This window comes from Berghia stephanieae, chromosome 5 (genome assembly GCF_034508935.2).
Source record: "Berghia stephanieae isolate SIO BIC M18660-M18661 chromosome 5, UCSD_Bste_1.3, whole genome shotgun sequence".
Lineage (NCBI taxonomy): Eukaryota > Metazoa > Mollusca > Gastropoda > Nudibranchia > Aeolidiidae > Berghia > Berghia stephanieae.
Window position 1 is genome coordinate 2,898,800 of NC_088364.1, and position 18,036 is coordinate 2,916,835.

The window sequence follows — 18,036 nt, forward strand, 5'->3', positions numbered from 1 at the left end:
ATTTGATCAAATCCACACGAATGTCTGAAACTGACACATCGAGCGAAATTGAATTTCGTTTTCGGCGTCGGAGAAAGAGATAGATAATGGCTACCGCCGGCTTGTATGGTTGATAAGCACAGTGCAAGTACAATGGGTTGATAAGCACAGTGCAAGTACAATGGGTTGATAAGCACAGTGCAAGTACAATGGGTTGATTACACACCAGTCTATCCTCACATGAAGGAAGACACCATATCATGGAGAGTCACAGTCAACAAAACTTGTCCATAAACTATGCGTGTTTACACGTTGGAGACCCACTCGATGTTTCTCTTGAAACTGTATCTGATCCCCGACATTTAACAAATATTAACGGCTAAGACTTGTAAACATTTTAAATACACGTACTGCTTGTCATACACAATTCACGTCATGTAAAAATATCAGACTTAGTTTTTTTTTTTAAACAAAGAAAAGTAATTCAAATAATCGTTCTATTCAGTCTTCAATGCTTTGCAACGTGTTTCTAGATCACGTGCCGGATTTGACCAATGAAACAACTGTGCGTGGAGCATTTGTGACCATAGACTTACTTTCTCCCTCTCTCAGCAATTCGCATCAATGATGATTATGCTTCGTATACGGCGAGAGTTATCGTTGAACAATTTAAATTACAAGTAGGTATTCCGCCGCGTCTCTTTTAGTTTTCACACGGCACGCCTGTTGTTATAGCTGTTGTTGGCAGTACGCGATTTGATTGGGTGCATGCGGTAGGTGGCGCTGTTGGCTGTGGTCACGTGATCGTCCATCGTCTCCAGGGTCGTGTGCAGTAGGGAGCCGTTCTTGTCGCTCCTCTCGCTCCCCATCCTGGTGCTGTAGTGGACTCGCTCCATCATGAGAAGGTTGTGACGTTGACGGCAAGGCTTGCACGGACACCATCGGAAGAATCGCAGGAACCCATGCCGGAACCTGGGACGAGGGGGTGGGGGGGGGGGGGTGGAAATATTAGAATTAAATATTGTCGGAATTCTGTTTTATATAGATAAATAAATGAATGAATAAATAGGTAAATAAATGAATAGAGAAATATATAGTGCATAGGTACACATACTTAATAAATCAATAATTATAGACAGACATACATGAAAAGGCAAGAAAAGAAAAGAAACAATTGAAAAAAAAACTCCAATAAAACATTTTTAGAAAAAGAACTTGGGAAGGTTGAATTGAATTAATTAATCAGATCACAGATAAAGAAATGATGCACAAATAAACTAAAGAAAGCAAATTAACAAACATGAATAAAGAAGAAAAATACCCCCAACAAACCGGAAGTGAACAAGCGAACTAACGATGAAATGGAAAAATCATCGGAAGACTGTTATAATAAACAACCAAAAACAAAACAAAACAAAACAAAACAAAAACAAAACAAAACATTACATTTATACAGAGCTTATATAACTATCACCTTTTCCTATTTCTATTTTCTTATCTATCTATAACAGGACAGCGTGTATATAGCACAGACCACTAAGATAACATGCAGCCTGTTAGGTAATCTGAACATTATCCCCAACATTGTAGCCTAATGATCAACATAGATTAATGAATGTACATGTGAATAAATTAATAAATAAATAAATAAAGGGATGCTACTCATGCATGACTACAGAAGTCGCCTATGATATCCCGTGTTACCCCCCTTATCAAGCCCCAAACTCCAATGACAAGAAGCATGACGTAGAGGACGAGAGACGCATGCGCACATCCAACATGACGTTCTCTCTCTAATACCTTTTCCGCCGGTGACGTCACAGACTATGGGTGACGTCCAATCAAGGGACGCTACTCTTCCGCTAATCTCATTCCCTATACCGTTTTGAGACGATTAGTACACACCTGACTAGTACTGCGAAAAATTCGTAAAATACGATTGTTTGGTTCCAGCTACAGAGCTACAAATTTCTCTTTGACTCAATAAATCTTGTGAAGAGGGAAAATTTAGCTTCTTAGAACCCATAGGGAATGAGATTAGCGGAAGAGTAGCGTCCCTTGATTGGACGTCACCTTATAGAGAGAACCTAAAAATGGTTTTGCGCATGCGTCTCTCTCGTCCTCGCTTTCGGTGAAGTGTCTCATGCCGCACAACAAACATGACGTTCTCTCTCTAATAAACTTTTCCCCTCGTGACTTCCAATCAAGGGACGCTACTTTTCCGCTAATCTCATTCCCTATATTGAGGACTTTGGAGCATGCAGAGAGCAAATTATTTATTTCTACAGCTATTTATATCGACTTTTTCTTTTTTCCCCTGGACACGACCGCTTCTTTGAAATGTCAACTGGGCATGTCTGCATTAGTCACAATTTAGACAAAATGTCAAGTAAATAGAGGTTAGATTTGACATTGCAGACATTTTTCTATCTACTGGCTTCTTTGTTAACACATAATTTGAATACAGTCATCGTCAGAAAATAAAAGGGATGCTACGCATGGATGTCTAGAGAATTCGCCTATAATATCCGTGTTACCTCCCTTACGTCGTTAACTACCCAGGTCAGTACTAGTACCAACAAAATAAGAATAAGCTCTGAATCCAAGCATAAGGCATGAGCGCCTTGCTGACTTAACACCTTTTCGTGATAATTGGTCACAAACAAAGATATTATATCCAGGCAAAGCAACTTAGGTTGAAATTTAAGTAGTTTAGCTAAGACTGAACGCTTGGTATCAGATTTTGTTGTCCGCATCGACATAAATTAAAGGGATGTTACTCTTGCAAGCCTTCTTGTTGTCTATAATATATTTGTGTTGTCTCCCTTGATTCCTAAAGCAATGAAAGGACGAGTATGCAAAACACAGTAGCTAGTATTATTGATATATTTATCTTTAATTATTATATTATAACCGAGCTTTGATTTAGAACAAGACAATCCTGTGCGTGTGGAATTTATGACATCAAAGAAAAGTATAACTATTCTTTATAAAATGATTTACAAGAAAAGAAAGAATATATAAATATATATATATATATATATATATATATATATATATATATATATATATATATATATATATATATGTATTAATACCGGATAGGGAGACTTTTGGTACCCCTATTAGTTCATTTTACAGTACTTTACCAATAGGGAGACCAAAATCCGGTCCCCCTATTGATTTGACCTCTAGCACATTCACTTTTCTATTTTTAGTTTAAAGTTGTCAACCCAACCGTCAAGGATATATAATTGTAAATCATAGTATTGAAGTTATTTGTTAAACACCACAGTAAGAAGAGTTATGCCTAAATTTTCACGTTGGTCAATAAGGTGACCGCCTGAAAAAAGTACAATAGGGGTACCAGTGTTTTCATCGATATATTTCAATAGTGAGGCAATATATCTTTCCGAAATTTTCTCTAAAATTCTAGAGCATTATATGGATTTTTATAGTAATGAAAACCTAATATAAAATTGTGTGAAAGTTGATGAACTGAGGAATGAACAAGATATACGAATTATAATCTATTTTTAGAAACAGATTTATCGAATCTTGGTCCGGATTCTTATCTTGGTGACAAGAGACAAGCAAACATAGTAACTCTTTTTTTCGTGAAACGTATGTTTAGTCAATTTCGCGCATAAAGAGGCACTCGGCACTCACTCACTCCGCAAGTCAGTAGTAGGTAGGTGGTTATCAGTTATCAGCTTTAATTCTTAGTCAAACGCTTCATCAAACCCATTATTGAGTAGCATGTTGATGCCTGATGCCAGTTGAAGCCATCTCGACGTCGTGAAATGGAGCATCTTCTGTCATAGCAGTAGAATCGTCAGATGCCGCATTTAAATCCTCCATTCCAGGCGTTGCTGTTGCCATATCGATCTTCGAAATGATTTGGTCTAGACGTCAAGTTGACCCGTTCTATGTCTGAAGAGATTTTAAAGTGCAATACCTAACATTATATCTTGATCTACAAAAGAGTCTTTTTAAATGAACCGCTGTGTTTCTATATTTTTCAAGAACCAATGATTATCTGATAACCACTGACAACTGACTTGCGGAGAGAGTGGCCGACGGACGTCCTCTCTATAGCCGCAAGTATTTTTTCGTCACTTGCTGAGTTCCAAACTAGACGTCTATGGCATCGTGGGGTAAATTGATGCTGGAGGCATCATTGAAGAGACACCGAGATAATTTAAATGGTAAGTTATTGGCCATTCTTATTACATCACTGTTGATTTAAGATTTTCAATAGGGTAGACATCACAATCACACACACACCGATTGATGATTGTCACTTGTCAGTCAGTCATTTGGAAGTGGAGTCAGATAATTCGGGAACTTCTGTAGACTGTAGATTCACACTAGTGAGTAAGATCTGTCGTTTACTACTACTACTACTACTACTACTACCACTACTACTTTTAGTTTTAGCTTTATCCAACTCAACACTTCTCGTGTTTATTTTATTTTGGCAAAACTAGAATGGATTTTTGAAAAGAATATAAAATAATTTAAACTTAAACCTGTCTTTGCATCTTGCTTTATGCATACAGTATGCCATATCACAGCCATCACAAAATCATAGTTTAATGTTGAGAATATGCTATTTCTTTTGTAACTTCAGATCAGAGAGATTTGAGCTTTAAAAATCCTGAAAAATGTCTTGCTGTCAATCCAGACAACCCTTTTGATGTGATCTATGATGTTAATGGTAAGAATGTAATTTGATGAGGAAATGAATAACATTTAGGTACACATAGTTTGCTTTTTTTTTTTTCTTTTTGAGTCATGATGTGTAATACTATTACAGTCCACTCCGGATAATTGCAACTCGTTTAATCGCAACTTTCGGTTAATCACAATATTTCCTAAGCAATGGAAATAATTCTATATAAAAGTCACTGGTTAATTGCAACAAACTTCGTTTTTTAAAAAGTGGTAAATTCAAGAAATCAAACAGTATATCATGATTAAATTACATCATGGATGAAATCGTGACAGGTTGAAGAATCGAGAGTGAGCAGGATTTAATGCTACAGTAGTGTGTCACCACTCTGTTAGAGTCGAAAGAGGGCGGGGCTCTGCAGTATGGGTTTGTGACGTCATCGGTGGCCATTAAATAGAAGAGGGGTGGGGCTGGTCATAATCTTGACAACAGGTTATAAATGACAGTTATAAAGAGAGACTGAGCGATATCCTTTGTTTTAGGATTAACAACTGTGCATTGTGACCAACGAGTTTGGTGAGAGCTTATTGTCTCTCATTAAGGCTAATCTCTTTAACTCTGACAAATGTTGAATTGTTGAGAAAAAAGATTGAAACTTCTTCCAATCTGAATAAGATATCGGCTTGCTTCATAGCTGCTTTTGGTTGACAAATCTACACGGGGCTGCCATATGGTTTTTGTTTCAATCAAATTGCTATTATGTGGTGGACTAAGAATATTATTTACTGGTTTGAGTTGACAATAAATGTGTAAAATGTTGAAATAGTGGACAGGAAACTGAATTTCGGTTAATCCCAACATTTTCGATGATCCCAAGGTATTGCGATTATCCTAAGTGGACTGTACCTGAATCTTGAACGAAAAACTATCATATGGATATGATTATAGACAGATTGGTTTCTGGAATTATATTTCCGTCCTCCCTTGCCAACTCTGACGTTCTTGAAATTTAAAAGAAAATAGCCAGAAGGTTTCGGACTTAATTTTCTTTTTTTTTCCAAAGGACAATAGTCATAAGGTAAATAATTTTTAAAAAATCCTTTTACAGCACAAGATGGCATGATTTTTTGTTTAAGAGTTTAGAGAAAAACTTGCACATGATAGTCTTCAGCTTTTTTTTTGTTGTTTTTATTTTCTATATAGACTCCAACTCAGAGCCTGAAAGTGATGCAGAACAAAGTTCCATATCACATGATTCATTTGTGGTAAGTATGTACATTAAAATAAAATCATAACATTTGTATAGCGTTTATCCACAGTTGGCACCATGCTCAAAATGCTTCACATCAACATATTTTGTGGTGGACAAAACACATTTGCCACAAAAGATGAGACCTGCAGTCTGTTAGGCGCAATACAATATTTCAGGACAAGGACAACACTGTTTTACACCAGTGAGATCTCCTAGTTTTTTGTTGTTAAAAATTTTTCTTTGCAGTGGACTTCGCCAACAATAACACTATTTTAAACCTTCCTCGTTATATTTTGAAGTGATATTCATTGATGAGCCATTCACATTTGAAGTCGTTTGTTTTTTTATTTGACAAAATGTGAAAATGATGCGTTTCCAGGAAAAATTAAAATAGCTTCTGTTGGGATTATACTTTTGATCTCGCATTTTGTCCAAATTCTCTTGCATCGTAATGTTTATCAACTTTTTTTGTTAACTATATTGCAGTTGCAAGGTTAGGAAGTTCATATTGTTGCAATGACAACCGTTTATATGTCCAGAATCGTAGTGATATAAAAAATTGTTTTGTAGTTGTTGGTCCTGGTGTAGGATTTAAAGAGTTGGTTAAAAACGGTTTACTGAAACCCTGGTTGGTGTATCTATATTTATCCAAGCACAGTTGAACATATTAAATACTTAGACAATATGTCTGCCTTTCTCAACTCTTTTTTATTATACTTGCATTATTAACCAGCTAATTGTTTAGTTGGATTATTAAACAATGGCTCTTCATGTTTATTGTCAACATGAATAAATTGATTGATCTGTCATCTTTTCCACAAAATATACAGGGTCCCGATTTTGTTGCTGACTCCGAGTCTGATTCCTCTACGTACTCTGTGAGGTACCCAATGCTGAGTACATCATTGTCTTTGGAACCTAGTGCTCATTCCCCAACTCAGTCAGAGCCTCATCCACAACTATCACAGACTGAACCTCGTTGCCAGTCTGGGACCCAGGTTCAACCCGAATGCTATACACTTGCAAACCAACGTGTTACGTGCAATGGTGAGTCATTTTTTTGTCATTCTTCTCCTTTGATATTTGTGGGATCAATTTTAATTTACCCATTCCTTTTAAAAGAAAACTTCCACCCCCTCCATGGTGCTGCATTTGTGTTATTGCATTTTTTTTCTGTTTTGGCAGTGCTGCGTCGCAAAATACGCTACCATTTACATAACAAGCACAAATCCAAATTTGATAGGGTGGACATCTTAGAATCTGAAACCCCAATGTGTGAGTGATATCAGTGAAACCAGCCATAAAAATGTTCATGTTTATTTTATTGGGGTTTTTTTTGTCTGTAATAGACTTAAATTGCTTGTATTGTAAGTGTTAAAATGGTTTTTTTGTTACAACCCATCTATATATTAAAACTGTTTCTTTGTATTTCTATGATGCTTAAGGCTTTTTTTCACAGACCAGCTGGAAACTTAACGAGAATCAGAGTAGATAACATTTTTATTAATCTTGCAACCTAAACAGTATATGATGATTGGGAGCATTTAAAGAAAAGCACATTTTCTTTTTAATTTGTCGGTACTAAAATTATACTTTGATAATGCCTGCTGTGCTACAAACCCTTTTGACTTCCAGGTTCAATATTTTTCTTTATTCTAAAATTCTTGGGTTTCCTTTCAATGACAACTGAGATCATTAAAATTCAGCTCACAACATGATGTGTGTAGATTTGATGAAAACATATGTTCGAGTTGAGAAGCAGTGTTCACGAACTTGCTGATCGTTTTTACTAGCATTTATTTTCCTAACTTACCTGTATCAATTAACAAAGGCAAGACTCAAATATTTTCTATCTGAACAGTGTGTTTGTTATTGAAATATTTCCGGCATATACATGTCATATTTCATTCCCACAAAATATAAATCAGGATTAAGTTGTCTGGGCATCAGCATCGTTCAGGCAGTTGGGGGGAAGTCTTTAAGGAATTAATGAAGCCGATGCTCAACCGGTCTGGAGGACGTTTGATTGATGTCGGCTGTTTGTTCTGCCAGCCGGTGATGTTTTCTCACTCCCTCAATGACAAAGAAAGTCATTGTTATGACTATGAACTATAGTCTATTATTACTTTTGTTACTATATTAATTGTTACTTATAGCCGCTACTGTTATTATTATTATTATTATTATTATTATTATTATTATTATTATTATTATTATTATTATTATTATTATTATTATTATTATTATTATTATGATATTGCCTTCATTGCATTCTATTACTATTATTGATATAATTAATTTCTGATTGTTGTAAATAATTTATGTGAATTGAATTTTGTCGATTGGCCAAGGGCCTACAATAAACTTAAATGAAATGTTAGTCTTTGGATAGGACTTGGGTCTATTCTTGATTGCTTTTCCGCCTGGGTCGAGTGAAGCATTTGGAGTAAATTTTGTTGCTCAACGTAAAAAACATGACGCTTACCATTCCGCTGATACTGATACCTCCAAGGGGTGGTTGGGGAAAAACCTAAAATTCTTTTGACATTCTGTCTGATTTTTCGCTGAAACAACAAAGGACAATCTATGTATTCAGATGAGACTTCAATGTGTTACTATTCCGATTTATGTTCATATTTTGATTATAATGAAGAGGGAACCCTGAACCCAGTGAAGTGGGTGGATTGATCTATTTATTTCTATTTCAAAACAAAAATATGGCGTCTTTTCACTGGATTTGTTATGTGGCAGAGGTCTCCACAAATCTAACATACCTCTTCCAAAGGAATAGATGGTAGAAAAGTATATAACAAGAAGGAATTATGACAGTTAGTTGTCCAGGCCTTAAATATTTGGAATGCTATTCCTCTCTATCGCTGTCATGTAGCTGATGTGCATATGATCTGTCTATTGATTTATTTTCATAGTTCATAGCATGATGTGCTTTATTTTCTTCTTTTTTTTCCAGAGAAATACAAAAAGCCAAGGAGACCCTGTCCATACTGTGGACAGTTGCAAACAAAACTCTCAAGGCATTTGATGAGGAAACACAAAGATGAGACAGAAGTTACAGAGGCCATGAAACAGCCTGTAAAGGAAAGGGATAGAACAATGGATTATCTCAAGAAAAAGGGCATTTTTTATTCAAACACTAGAAACAATTCAATAGTTATGCGTGAGAGAGCACAAGGGTCACATGAAGTTGTTATGTGTGCTGGCTGTAAGGGGTTTTACTCTGGACGAAGGGTTTATGAACACAAAAAGAAATGTAGTACTGAGCATGCTCTGTGTACTGGGGTTGTAAAATTTTATCCCGTGGCTCCCAATGCAAGTAAAGAAATAAAGGAGAATATTCTTGACAAATTTCGGAATGATGAAGTGGGAAATTTGTGTCGATCAGACAAAGCTATAGTATTGTTAGGAACAAAATTGTGGAGTAAAAGTTCAAAGAAGGAGAGAAAAGTTATAATGAGTGATTTACGCATCTTAGGAAATTTGATTTTAAAAACTAGGAAGAGAACGAATCAACCTTCTTTCTCTGGAGAGGACGTGGTGAAGCGTTGTAACTTTAATGAAATATCGCAAACCATTTCTGAAATGACTTTGAAAGAGGATGGGACATTGAAAGCAGGCTTGAAGCTTTCAATTGGATTTATATTGAAAAAGTTAATTAATTTCTTAAAAGGGGAATATATAATGCAAAACAAAATGGAAGAATCCGCAGAGATAGATTTGTTCAAAGCTGTCCTGGATTATAATTGGGATAGTATTTTTTTTACAGCCAGAGTTCAATGTGAAGCAAAGAGAACAAATTTGAGAAAACCCAAAGAGATGCCATTAGAGAATGATATAAAGAAGCTACGGCAATTTATTACTGAAGAGATGGTCCGTATTTGTGAGGATGATTATCAATTATTTGATTCACATATGTTTGTTAGGCTTCGCAATGTCATCGTAGCTAGGCTTACAATGTTTAATGCGAGGAGAGGCGGAGAACCCGCAAGGATGTTGTTAAAAGACTGGAATGATGCAGATTCAGGTGTATGGGTTGATCCCCAGCTTGTACAACATGTCACTGATCCTCTGGAAAAAGCGTTACTTGAGAAGTATAAGCTGGCCTATCAGTCTGGAAAGGGAAGCAAGATGTTGGTCCCTGTGTTGATACCCAATGACACAATTCAGCCTTTAAGGAAACTTGCACAGGAGCGTAAAGCTGTTGATATTTCAGACAACCCATTTCTTTTTCCAAATACAGGAATATCCAAAGATCATGTAAGTGGTTACATTGCCATCAAATATGTCACTTCCTTAGTAAAGGATTTAGAGAAACCCCAGTTGTTAATAGCTGATAAATTCAGGCACCGAGCTTCGACATTATTTGCCTTACTTGATGTCCCACAACACGAGAGAGATGTCTTCTATCGACATATGGGACACAGTGAATCAATCAATCAAAACATTTATCAGTGTCCACTTGCAATACGAGAAATAACAGAAGTTGGTCATTTTTTGGGTCAAATTGATAACTCAGCATCGGTCACTGGGGAAGGAAATTGTAACATTGAAACAAATGACTCTGTAGTGAATAGAGACTCAAATGCAAATTTTGGAACATCCATAGTAACAGCTGCAAATCAAGAAGAAAATTTGATGGTGAAGCAGGAGTGCCAAATCAGCTTACGTGTTCTTCAAAACAAACTGAACCCAAGAGGAATTCAAGCAAAAATCGGAGATACATGTCATGGTCAGATGAGGATACAGATAGAGTCAAGTCATATTTTAAAAACTTTGTCGAAGATGTTTCAGCACATGGTTCAAGGGGATCATTACCTAGAAAGTCTGAAATTATTCTGTTCTTAAAACACCACAGGGTATTTTCACAAAAAGGAATCCCTGAAGGTACACTAATTAGTTTGGTGAAGACAAAGATTTTTAATGAAAGAAATAAATATAGAAGGGAAAGAGCGTTTCAATCGGTGTAATGACAATCATGAATTTGATTTGTATTACATTCATTGTATTGTATAGTGTTATTGACATATTTTGGGGGTTTACAAAAACGTTTTATCTTTATATAGTACAATCTGTTCATCATTGCAATATCCTTTTTTTATTATATGAACATTCATTTGCTCAGCTTGAGAGACAAATGCTTTGTAGAACCATAGCTGCCAACCGTTCTGTTAAAAACGGATTTGTTCCGTATTTGACTTCCTGAGTCCGTAAGTGCTTATTTTTAGTTCAAAATCCGTATTTTGTAATTTTTGACTAATTTGTGGTAAAAAAGCCATGTGAGCCTAATGAATTATTATTATTGATCCATTATTATTACTATTACTACTACTACTATTGTTGTTATTATTATTATCATTATTATTGGTGTCCAGTGAGAGCATAATCTCCATTTGTGTAGCTCTTTAATTTGAATTATGCCTCTAACATAAATGATTTTCAACAATTAAAAAAGTTCCATTCGTTTATATGACGCCTGTATTTTACTCAAACCTTTCATAATGTATTGGAGATTTGCATAGGATATGGATGTTAGCCTCGATATACTTTGAATATTCTAAGACAGTATTGATACTTTCACTATTTGTTACAAATATTATTTTAATTAAGAATAAAATTAAATCCACCTTTTTGATTGGAAGGTATTCAATAAGAAAATCAATTGCTTATATTGATTAAAGATGACAATGATTATTTCCCTTTATTAATTTATGAAATATATAAATTTAATCCCTTTAAAAACATCTTCATCTGATTTTAATTTTTTTTTTTTCAAGCAAGCTTTTGTAACGGTTTAGGTTCAAGAAAAATAAGTATACTCCATTTTTAGGTGTGTTTATCTTGTCAAAGTAAAGAAGTAGGAATTCTCTAATATTTAGAGGTGCATTTTACTATAACTACTATTATAGTATACTACTTAAAGACCATTATGTTGCATGAAAGAAAACATATATGCAATCGTCTACTTTTTATCTGAACTCACCTAATTTTTACCCCAAAACGCCCTCTCAAGTGATGTACCAGGTTGGTAGTTATGCATTTCTAACCATCTTAAGTTATTTCATTTATTTTACAATCGTGCTTCTTGTGTATTGGTCCTTATCAAAGTTGAGGCAGTTGAATTCTTTCTTTATATTGTCCGTTCTGAATTTTGATCTCATTGTGGAAAGCTCCCATAGCGGGCAGGGAGGTACACACTGTGTCTTCTATCCCCTTATATCTGTTTTCCAACATGCTTTCAGTCTTTGTCTTGGAATGAGATTACTTGTTTTTTTCCTGGCCCTCGCCGGAGTCCTAGCTGGGAGGGAAGCAGTCAAATGCATATTTATTGTTTTGGGAGATGATATTTTTTTCCTTGTAAATCATCTCTCTGTTATGTATTATTACTATATTTGTTATTTTTTAATGTATAATGTAAGCATTTGAGTGTGTTCCTCTTTGTTGGATTTTGTTCTTGTGTCCGGATAAGACTTATAGGTGATCTCAAACTTAGTACATTGGTGATACGCTCTTGGAATCTACATCTGATCCCTATTTGTTCCCAGTTCCCCTATGTCTTACTTTCTCTTGGATGCTTCAACTGTAATTCTAGAACTTTTTACTATCCAATTTTCTTCCTTTTTACTGGCGCTGATATAACCTAAATGTGTTGCAAGCGCCGTAAAACCCTTAAAAACAAAACAACAATCATTGTGGAAAGTGTCATTTTAACGATTCAAATGTGCTGGTACTAAACCCGATAATTGAGCAACATTTGGACTAGCCTCTGTCATCTCAAACTTGTTAGTGTTAGTAATAGTAATTAAAAAGGCTGACTTTTATATGTTGCGATTCGATGAAGGGGGGGGGGGGGGGCTTCGGCACACATCGCCCCTCATCCCGGGCAAAATGAGCGTTCCTTATTTTATTTTTGAAAAGTTGGCAGCTATGTAGAACTATCTGAAAGAATCAGATATGGCAGAATAAAAAGTCTTTCTACTAACCCTAACTTAATTGGCCAATGTAGCTTTATGTTCAGCATTTTCTAGATACCTAATGTAAAATTTCACTATTCTTTTTATGATAGTTTTAAGAGTTGCAATCTTTAGAGGTGACTGTCAAGAAATGACACCTCTGTGCATTTAATTTCATTCTTTCTTTATCCCCTCATCCTTAATCAGAATAATAATAATTAATAATGAAAAAAAATGCAGCAACGACAGCTTAGAACGGCATAAAGTGCTTAAGAATTATTTTTTTTGCATTAAACTTTATTCAAACGATTTTCAACACTTTTGCTTCACAGTTTATGCTTTTTAACAAATGCAATTAAGCAACTTACCAGCAACAACATATTGGTTTGTTATCATTTGAGGGTTTTATCAGTAAAACTGTTTCTATCCTTTTATGTTGCACTGTACACATAGCAAACTTCATGCTTTTATTTGGTGACCAAAGACTTATGTGATACAGTGGATGAATGTTTGTGATGGCTTTTGGAACTGAAATAAACCTGCAATATGATTTGTAGACTTCTATCGTTATGTATCATTTTTCGATCAAATGTAAATGTAATTTTACACGAGCTTGATGTATCATAAAACCCACAATGAGCTCAACGTGCAGCTGGTAGTAGATTTATATGGACACGAACAACGTTGTTACAATTCAGTAACGTACTCCAATTAACACAAGTGAGACTGTAAATGAGACTTTTACAATGACTCTGCATCGCCACAAATATGGATTCGAACCCTGGCAACTCGGGCGTCAGACGAACTGTCTACCACGAAACCAAAGCAAGCATTGTGCAAGTTAAAGTGAATGAGATGTTGATTGAAGCCGTTCATTGTGTCCATCAGATCTGCTGTCCTATCCATCCAACTCCATTCACTCACTGGGTGGGGTTCCCGACTTCCCATAATGGGCAGGGACGTACTCGTTGCGTCTTCTATCCCCCTATGTCTGTTTTCCAACTTGTTTTCTGTCTTTGTCTCGGGATGGGATGGGATTACTTGGTTTTGTCCAGGACCTGGCTGGGAGGGAAACAGTCAAATGTATAGTTCGAGTTTTGGGAGATTATATTTTTCCCTTGTAAATCATCTGTCTGTTATGCTCTTTATTGTTTTGTTTACATATTATTTATGCTTTGTAAACATTTGAGTGTATCCCTCTTTGTTGGGACCTGTGCTTGTGTCTGAATGAGACGTTTAGGTGATCTCAAACTAAGTACTTTGATAGTGGGCTCTTGGAATCTACTGTTTCCTATTTGAAACAAATCCCCTTTGCCTTACTTTTTCTTGGGTGCTCTAATTGTAGTTCCAGAACTTTTTACTATCCCATTTTCTTCCTTTTTACTGGCGCTGATATGACCTTAATGTGTTGCAAGCGCCGTAAAACCCTTACAAACAAAACAAAACAAACCAAGTCCATTCAGTGGTATACAACAACAAATAAACTCCTCTGCCTGGTCCCTTCTATCTCTGATCTTAACCTGGGTCGTCAGGTTTCTAAAGGGGTCGGGGACTGCAAAAACAATGGCGCACGGAGCAACTGGGAATATTTTTTGCCGTGTTTGAGTCCCAGGTTATTTCCCTGAGCGCCCCTTCTGAGGGATAGACCTTCCCAGGAGTTAGTAAATGCGTTGCTCGGCCACTTCACTCTACGCACACTGGGATAAGCTTCGACACTATGGCCATGAAGCTCTTAATCTTAAGGACTTACTTTATTTTAGACAATTTGGTGGTAGCTCACTTGAAAATGCACTCTTAGGTATACACATATATAAACATATACTGGGCTCCCTAAAAGGGTTTTTTAATGTGGTCTCCCTAAAAACATGTTTTTACCAAATGTCTCCTTAAAGCTACAGAAACACTTAGTAAAACATTAGGGGGACCGAGTAATTTTCTATATACCATTGTGATCATCAAGCATCAGAATTGTGTTCATAAATCATTGTAGGGAATCAAACTATACTCATTTGAACAAAGATTGAACAGTTTAATCAATTTGAACAAGACATATGCTTGGTCCTCCAATTGGTGCATTTCACAGTGGTCACCTTAATAGTGGATTGATACTTATATATATATATATATATATATATATATATATATATATATATATATATATATATATATATATATATATAAACTTGAGCTTTTTATATAGCGCAATATCCACTAAAGTGCTCAAAGCGCTTTACAAAGTCTCCCTAACCAACAGCAACACGTAACATGAAGAACAAGACATGATGCCTGTTAGGCGATATTACAAGATTTTTTCCGACAGAGACAACGTTGTTAACGGTCAGGTACTCATTTTACACCTGAGTACGGTGAAAGGATGTGAGTAAAGAGCATTTTCCAAAGACTGAACTAGGCGCCGCTCGGGACTCGAACCCAGGACTTTCAGATCCGAAGGCAAGCGTCATACTACTGGACCACATAGCCACACAAAAGTGTGTTCTGATCTCACTGTCATACTGGGAAAGTTCTACCCAACACAGAATGTCCTCCATTACAAACTTCTGAAAAATGATTCCAGTATAGACTTATGGATGACGTGACCATCTGCTTTCTGTAGCGTTAACAAATGATAGCAGTTGGTTGCTTGCTACCCTTTGGATAGAAAAGCCAGTCTATCACAATGCACTTTGCACCAGGTCAAAACAGACCCAGGTACCCAATCCTTCATTGAGTGCATGCATACAGGTCAAATAAGATATCAAACATGGGAATGTGCAAAGACTTCCTTAAAGTCCCAGGTTTGAGATTTTTAGCGAAGATGAGGATCATTTGAATAGACCGATAATTTAGGAACAAGTTGCTGTCCAAACACTGAAAAGGTAGCGCACGCGCACCCCCCCCCCCTCCCCGAGTCCATCGATGATCTCTAAAAAAAACGCACACAAACACATGTCAAAGTGACACAAAGCTGCTAGAAGCTGTGGACTGGAAAACGTGATGAACAAAAATGAATAGAACAGCTTCAAACAAAGAACAAAAATACCAAACACGGAACGTTTCGGGCTCAAAATCCTTCTTCAGCCAACAACAAAGATAATTATCTCTGTCGTCGATCTGGAATTTAGTGATGTATTCATGTCTTTATTTTGTTGTTGTTGTTGTTGGCTGAAGAAGGGTTTTGAGCCTGAAACGTTCCGTGTTTGGTATTTTGTTCTTTTTTGAAGCTGTTATATTCATTTCTGTTTATTACTTTGTTCATTTTGGCTAGAATTCGTTTCGTTCAAATATCGACGGAAGATGATGACCCATCCCGACTAAGTTCAAATTGTCAAGACGTTTCAAGAACAACGTTTATTTCAAGAAGTCTCGGGGTTGAGACTTTTTTGACAATTATGTAAAGTTGTGGATCGTGTTATTCGAGCAAAATTTGAGGTAAAAGATCTTTTAGCCAAAAACTTTAAGATTATTGAGAAGAAAATAACGCTGGCAAAACGGGAGGAATGGGCAGACATTCGTCATTACGATACCGTCAACAGACGGGAGGAATGGGCAGACATTTGTCATTACGATACCGTCAACAACGGGAGGAATAGGCAGATATTTGTCATTACGATACCGTCAACAGACGGGAGGAATGGGCAGACATTTTTCATTGCGATACCGTTAACAGACGGGAGGAATGGGCAGACATTTTTCATTACGATACCGTCAATAGACGGGAGGAATGGGCAGACATTTGTCATTACGATACCGTCAACAACGGGAGGAATGGGCAGACATTTGTCATTACGATACCGTCAACAGACGGGAGGAATGGGCAGACATTTGTCATTACGATACCGTCAACAACGGGAGGAATGGGCAGACATTTGTCATTGCAGAGTACGGACAGCCAACGTCATCGAGGACGACTCTGGATAGTAAGTAAGTAAGACACAGAAATTGGCGTGTTTACATGGTGTTTTGTTAGTGAAAGGGTCGGGATTAGAATAATACAAGCTGTGAGATTCTAGGCTACACTGACGTGCTTGGAAAAAAAAACAAAAACAAAACAAAAACAGATATTTAAAATTCTGGCCTGGAATCTTGTCCTTCAAATATCGATTCAAATGTTTACAAATCATATGTTAAAACAAAAAAAATATAACAGAACAGATGATTTACAAGGAAAAAAATGTCATTACCAAAACTATAACTATACATTCGACTGTTTTCCCCCAGCCAAAGACTCCGGCCAGGGTCAGGACCAAACTAAGTAAGCTCATTCCAAAACAAAGATAGAACGCATGTTGGGAAATAGATACAGGGGGGGGGGGGGGGGGGGAGGTAGAAGACACAAAAAGTACCTCTGGGAGGTTGCGAACCTCACCCAATGAGTTTTGTTGTTTTTTTTTTGGACAAGATGTTGATCATTTTAAAGGATCGATGTTTGAAGAATGCGTTTTCTGGCCTCCATGTTGTTTTTGTTTTTTGTTTGTTTTGGGTTTTTTTTTTACAGCACGACCGGATACTGTGTTAGTACGTGGCCTTCGTAAACTTATAGCCTGACACTGACCGACAAATGACGTCAAAAGACATATAGTGAGTTGTATTCAACAGTTTAATCAATGGAAAAATTGCTCTGGGTGTTGAAGTTATACTGGGCACATTGGAATGGCAGATCACTCTAAACGACAACTCACTTGGCGCTTCATAAACCTAAAGAATGACGTCAAAATATAAGTCCTATACGGTCCTAGTGTCAGGCTATAGGATAACGACGGCTACGGTTAGTATCGGTTGCCAACCTGTAAGACTAGGTGGCCACTCGAGGAGGGCCGCATCGCGAGGCCATGTCAGGCCAACCAGGACCTCGTTACCGATAGGCGGACTGCTGGTACCGGGACAAGCCTAGTTCTGACAACTCGTGGGGGTCGTGGTAATCCTCGTGCTTTCGGCAAGACATTGGTGTGATGCACCAGACGAAGACTCGACGAAATCCTGCCCGGAACCTGGAAATAAAAGGTGCTCATTTCGTTTTCTGGTTTCTTCAGGCTTCATGGAGATCTGATGGCTCAGTATTTAAATTGGTTTAGCGATGCTATCGGAACGAGTGGTTTATTTCAGCGTAAATACCCTATGACGTCACATCCAGGCCTGTAATGAATTGACACAGAACTGCCGAGCAC

At 36.8% G+C, this 18,036-nt stretch overlaps 1 protein-coding gene and 1 long non-coding RNA gene across 2 annotated transcripts in view; one reads left to right on the plus strand and one right to left on the minus strand.

Annotated features, from left to right (window-relative positions):
- Positions 1-387: 387 nt before the first annotated feature.
- Positions 388-18,036, minus strand: part of LOC144974047 (uncharacterized) — a 38,272-nt gene continuing 20,623 nt past the window's right edge. Inside the window, exon 2 of the long non-coding RNA XR_013645637.1 lies at positions 388-951. This is a non-coding gene — a long non-coding RNA (uncharacterized LOC144974047). The remainder of the gene's footprint in view (positions 952-18,036) is intronic.
- On the plus strand, positions 3,666-15,451 carry LOC144973780 (uncharacterized). Its single transcript, XM_078916675.1, has 5 exons — positions 3,666-4,187; positions 4,613-4,699; positions 5,858-5,919; positions 6,737-6,953; positions 15,447-15,451. Exons 1-5 carry the CDS (start codon positions 4,124-4,126, stop codon positions 15,449-15,451), a joined length of 435 nt encoding a protein of 144 aa, XP_078772801.1. The 5' UTR covers positions 3,666-4,123.

What these genes read in the sequence shown, in the direction of transcription:
- LOC144973780 (XM_078916675.1), top strand. Translation starts at nt 4,124, where the DNA reads ATGGCATCGTGGGGTAAATTGATGCTGGAGGCATCATTGAAGAGACAC. An exon ending in ACACCGAGATAATTTAAATG is followed by an intron (nt 4,188 to 4,612) that starts GTAAGTTATTGG and finishes TTGTAACTTCAG; the next exon opens with ATCAGAGAGATTTGAGCTTT. An exon ending in TGTGATCTATGATGTTAATG is followed by an intron (nt 4,700 to 5,857) that starts GTAAGAATGTAA and finishes TTTTCTATATAG; the next exon opens with ACTCCAACTCAGAGCCTGAA.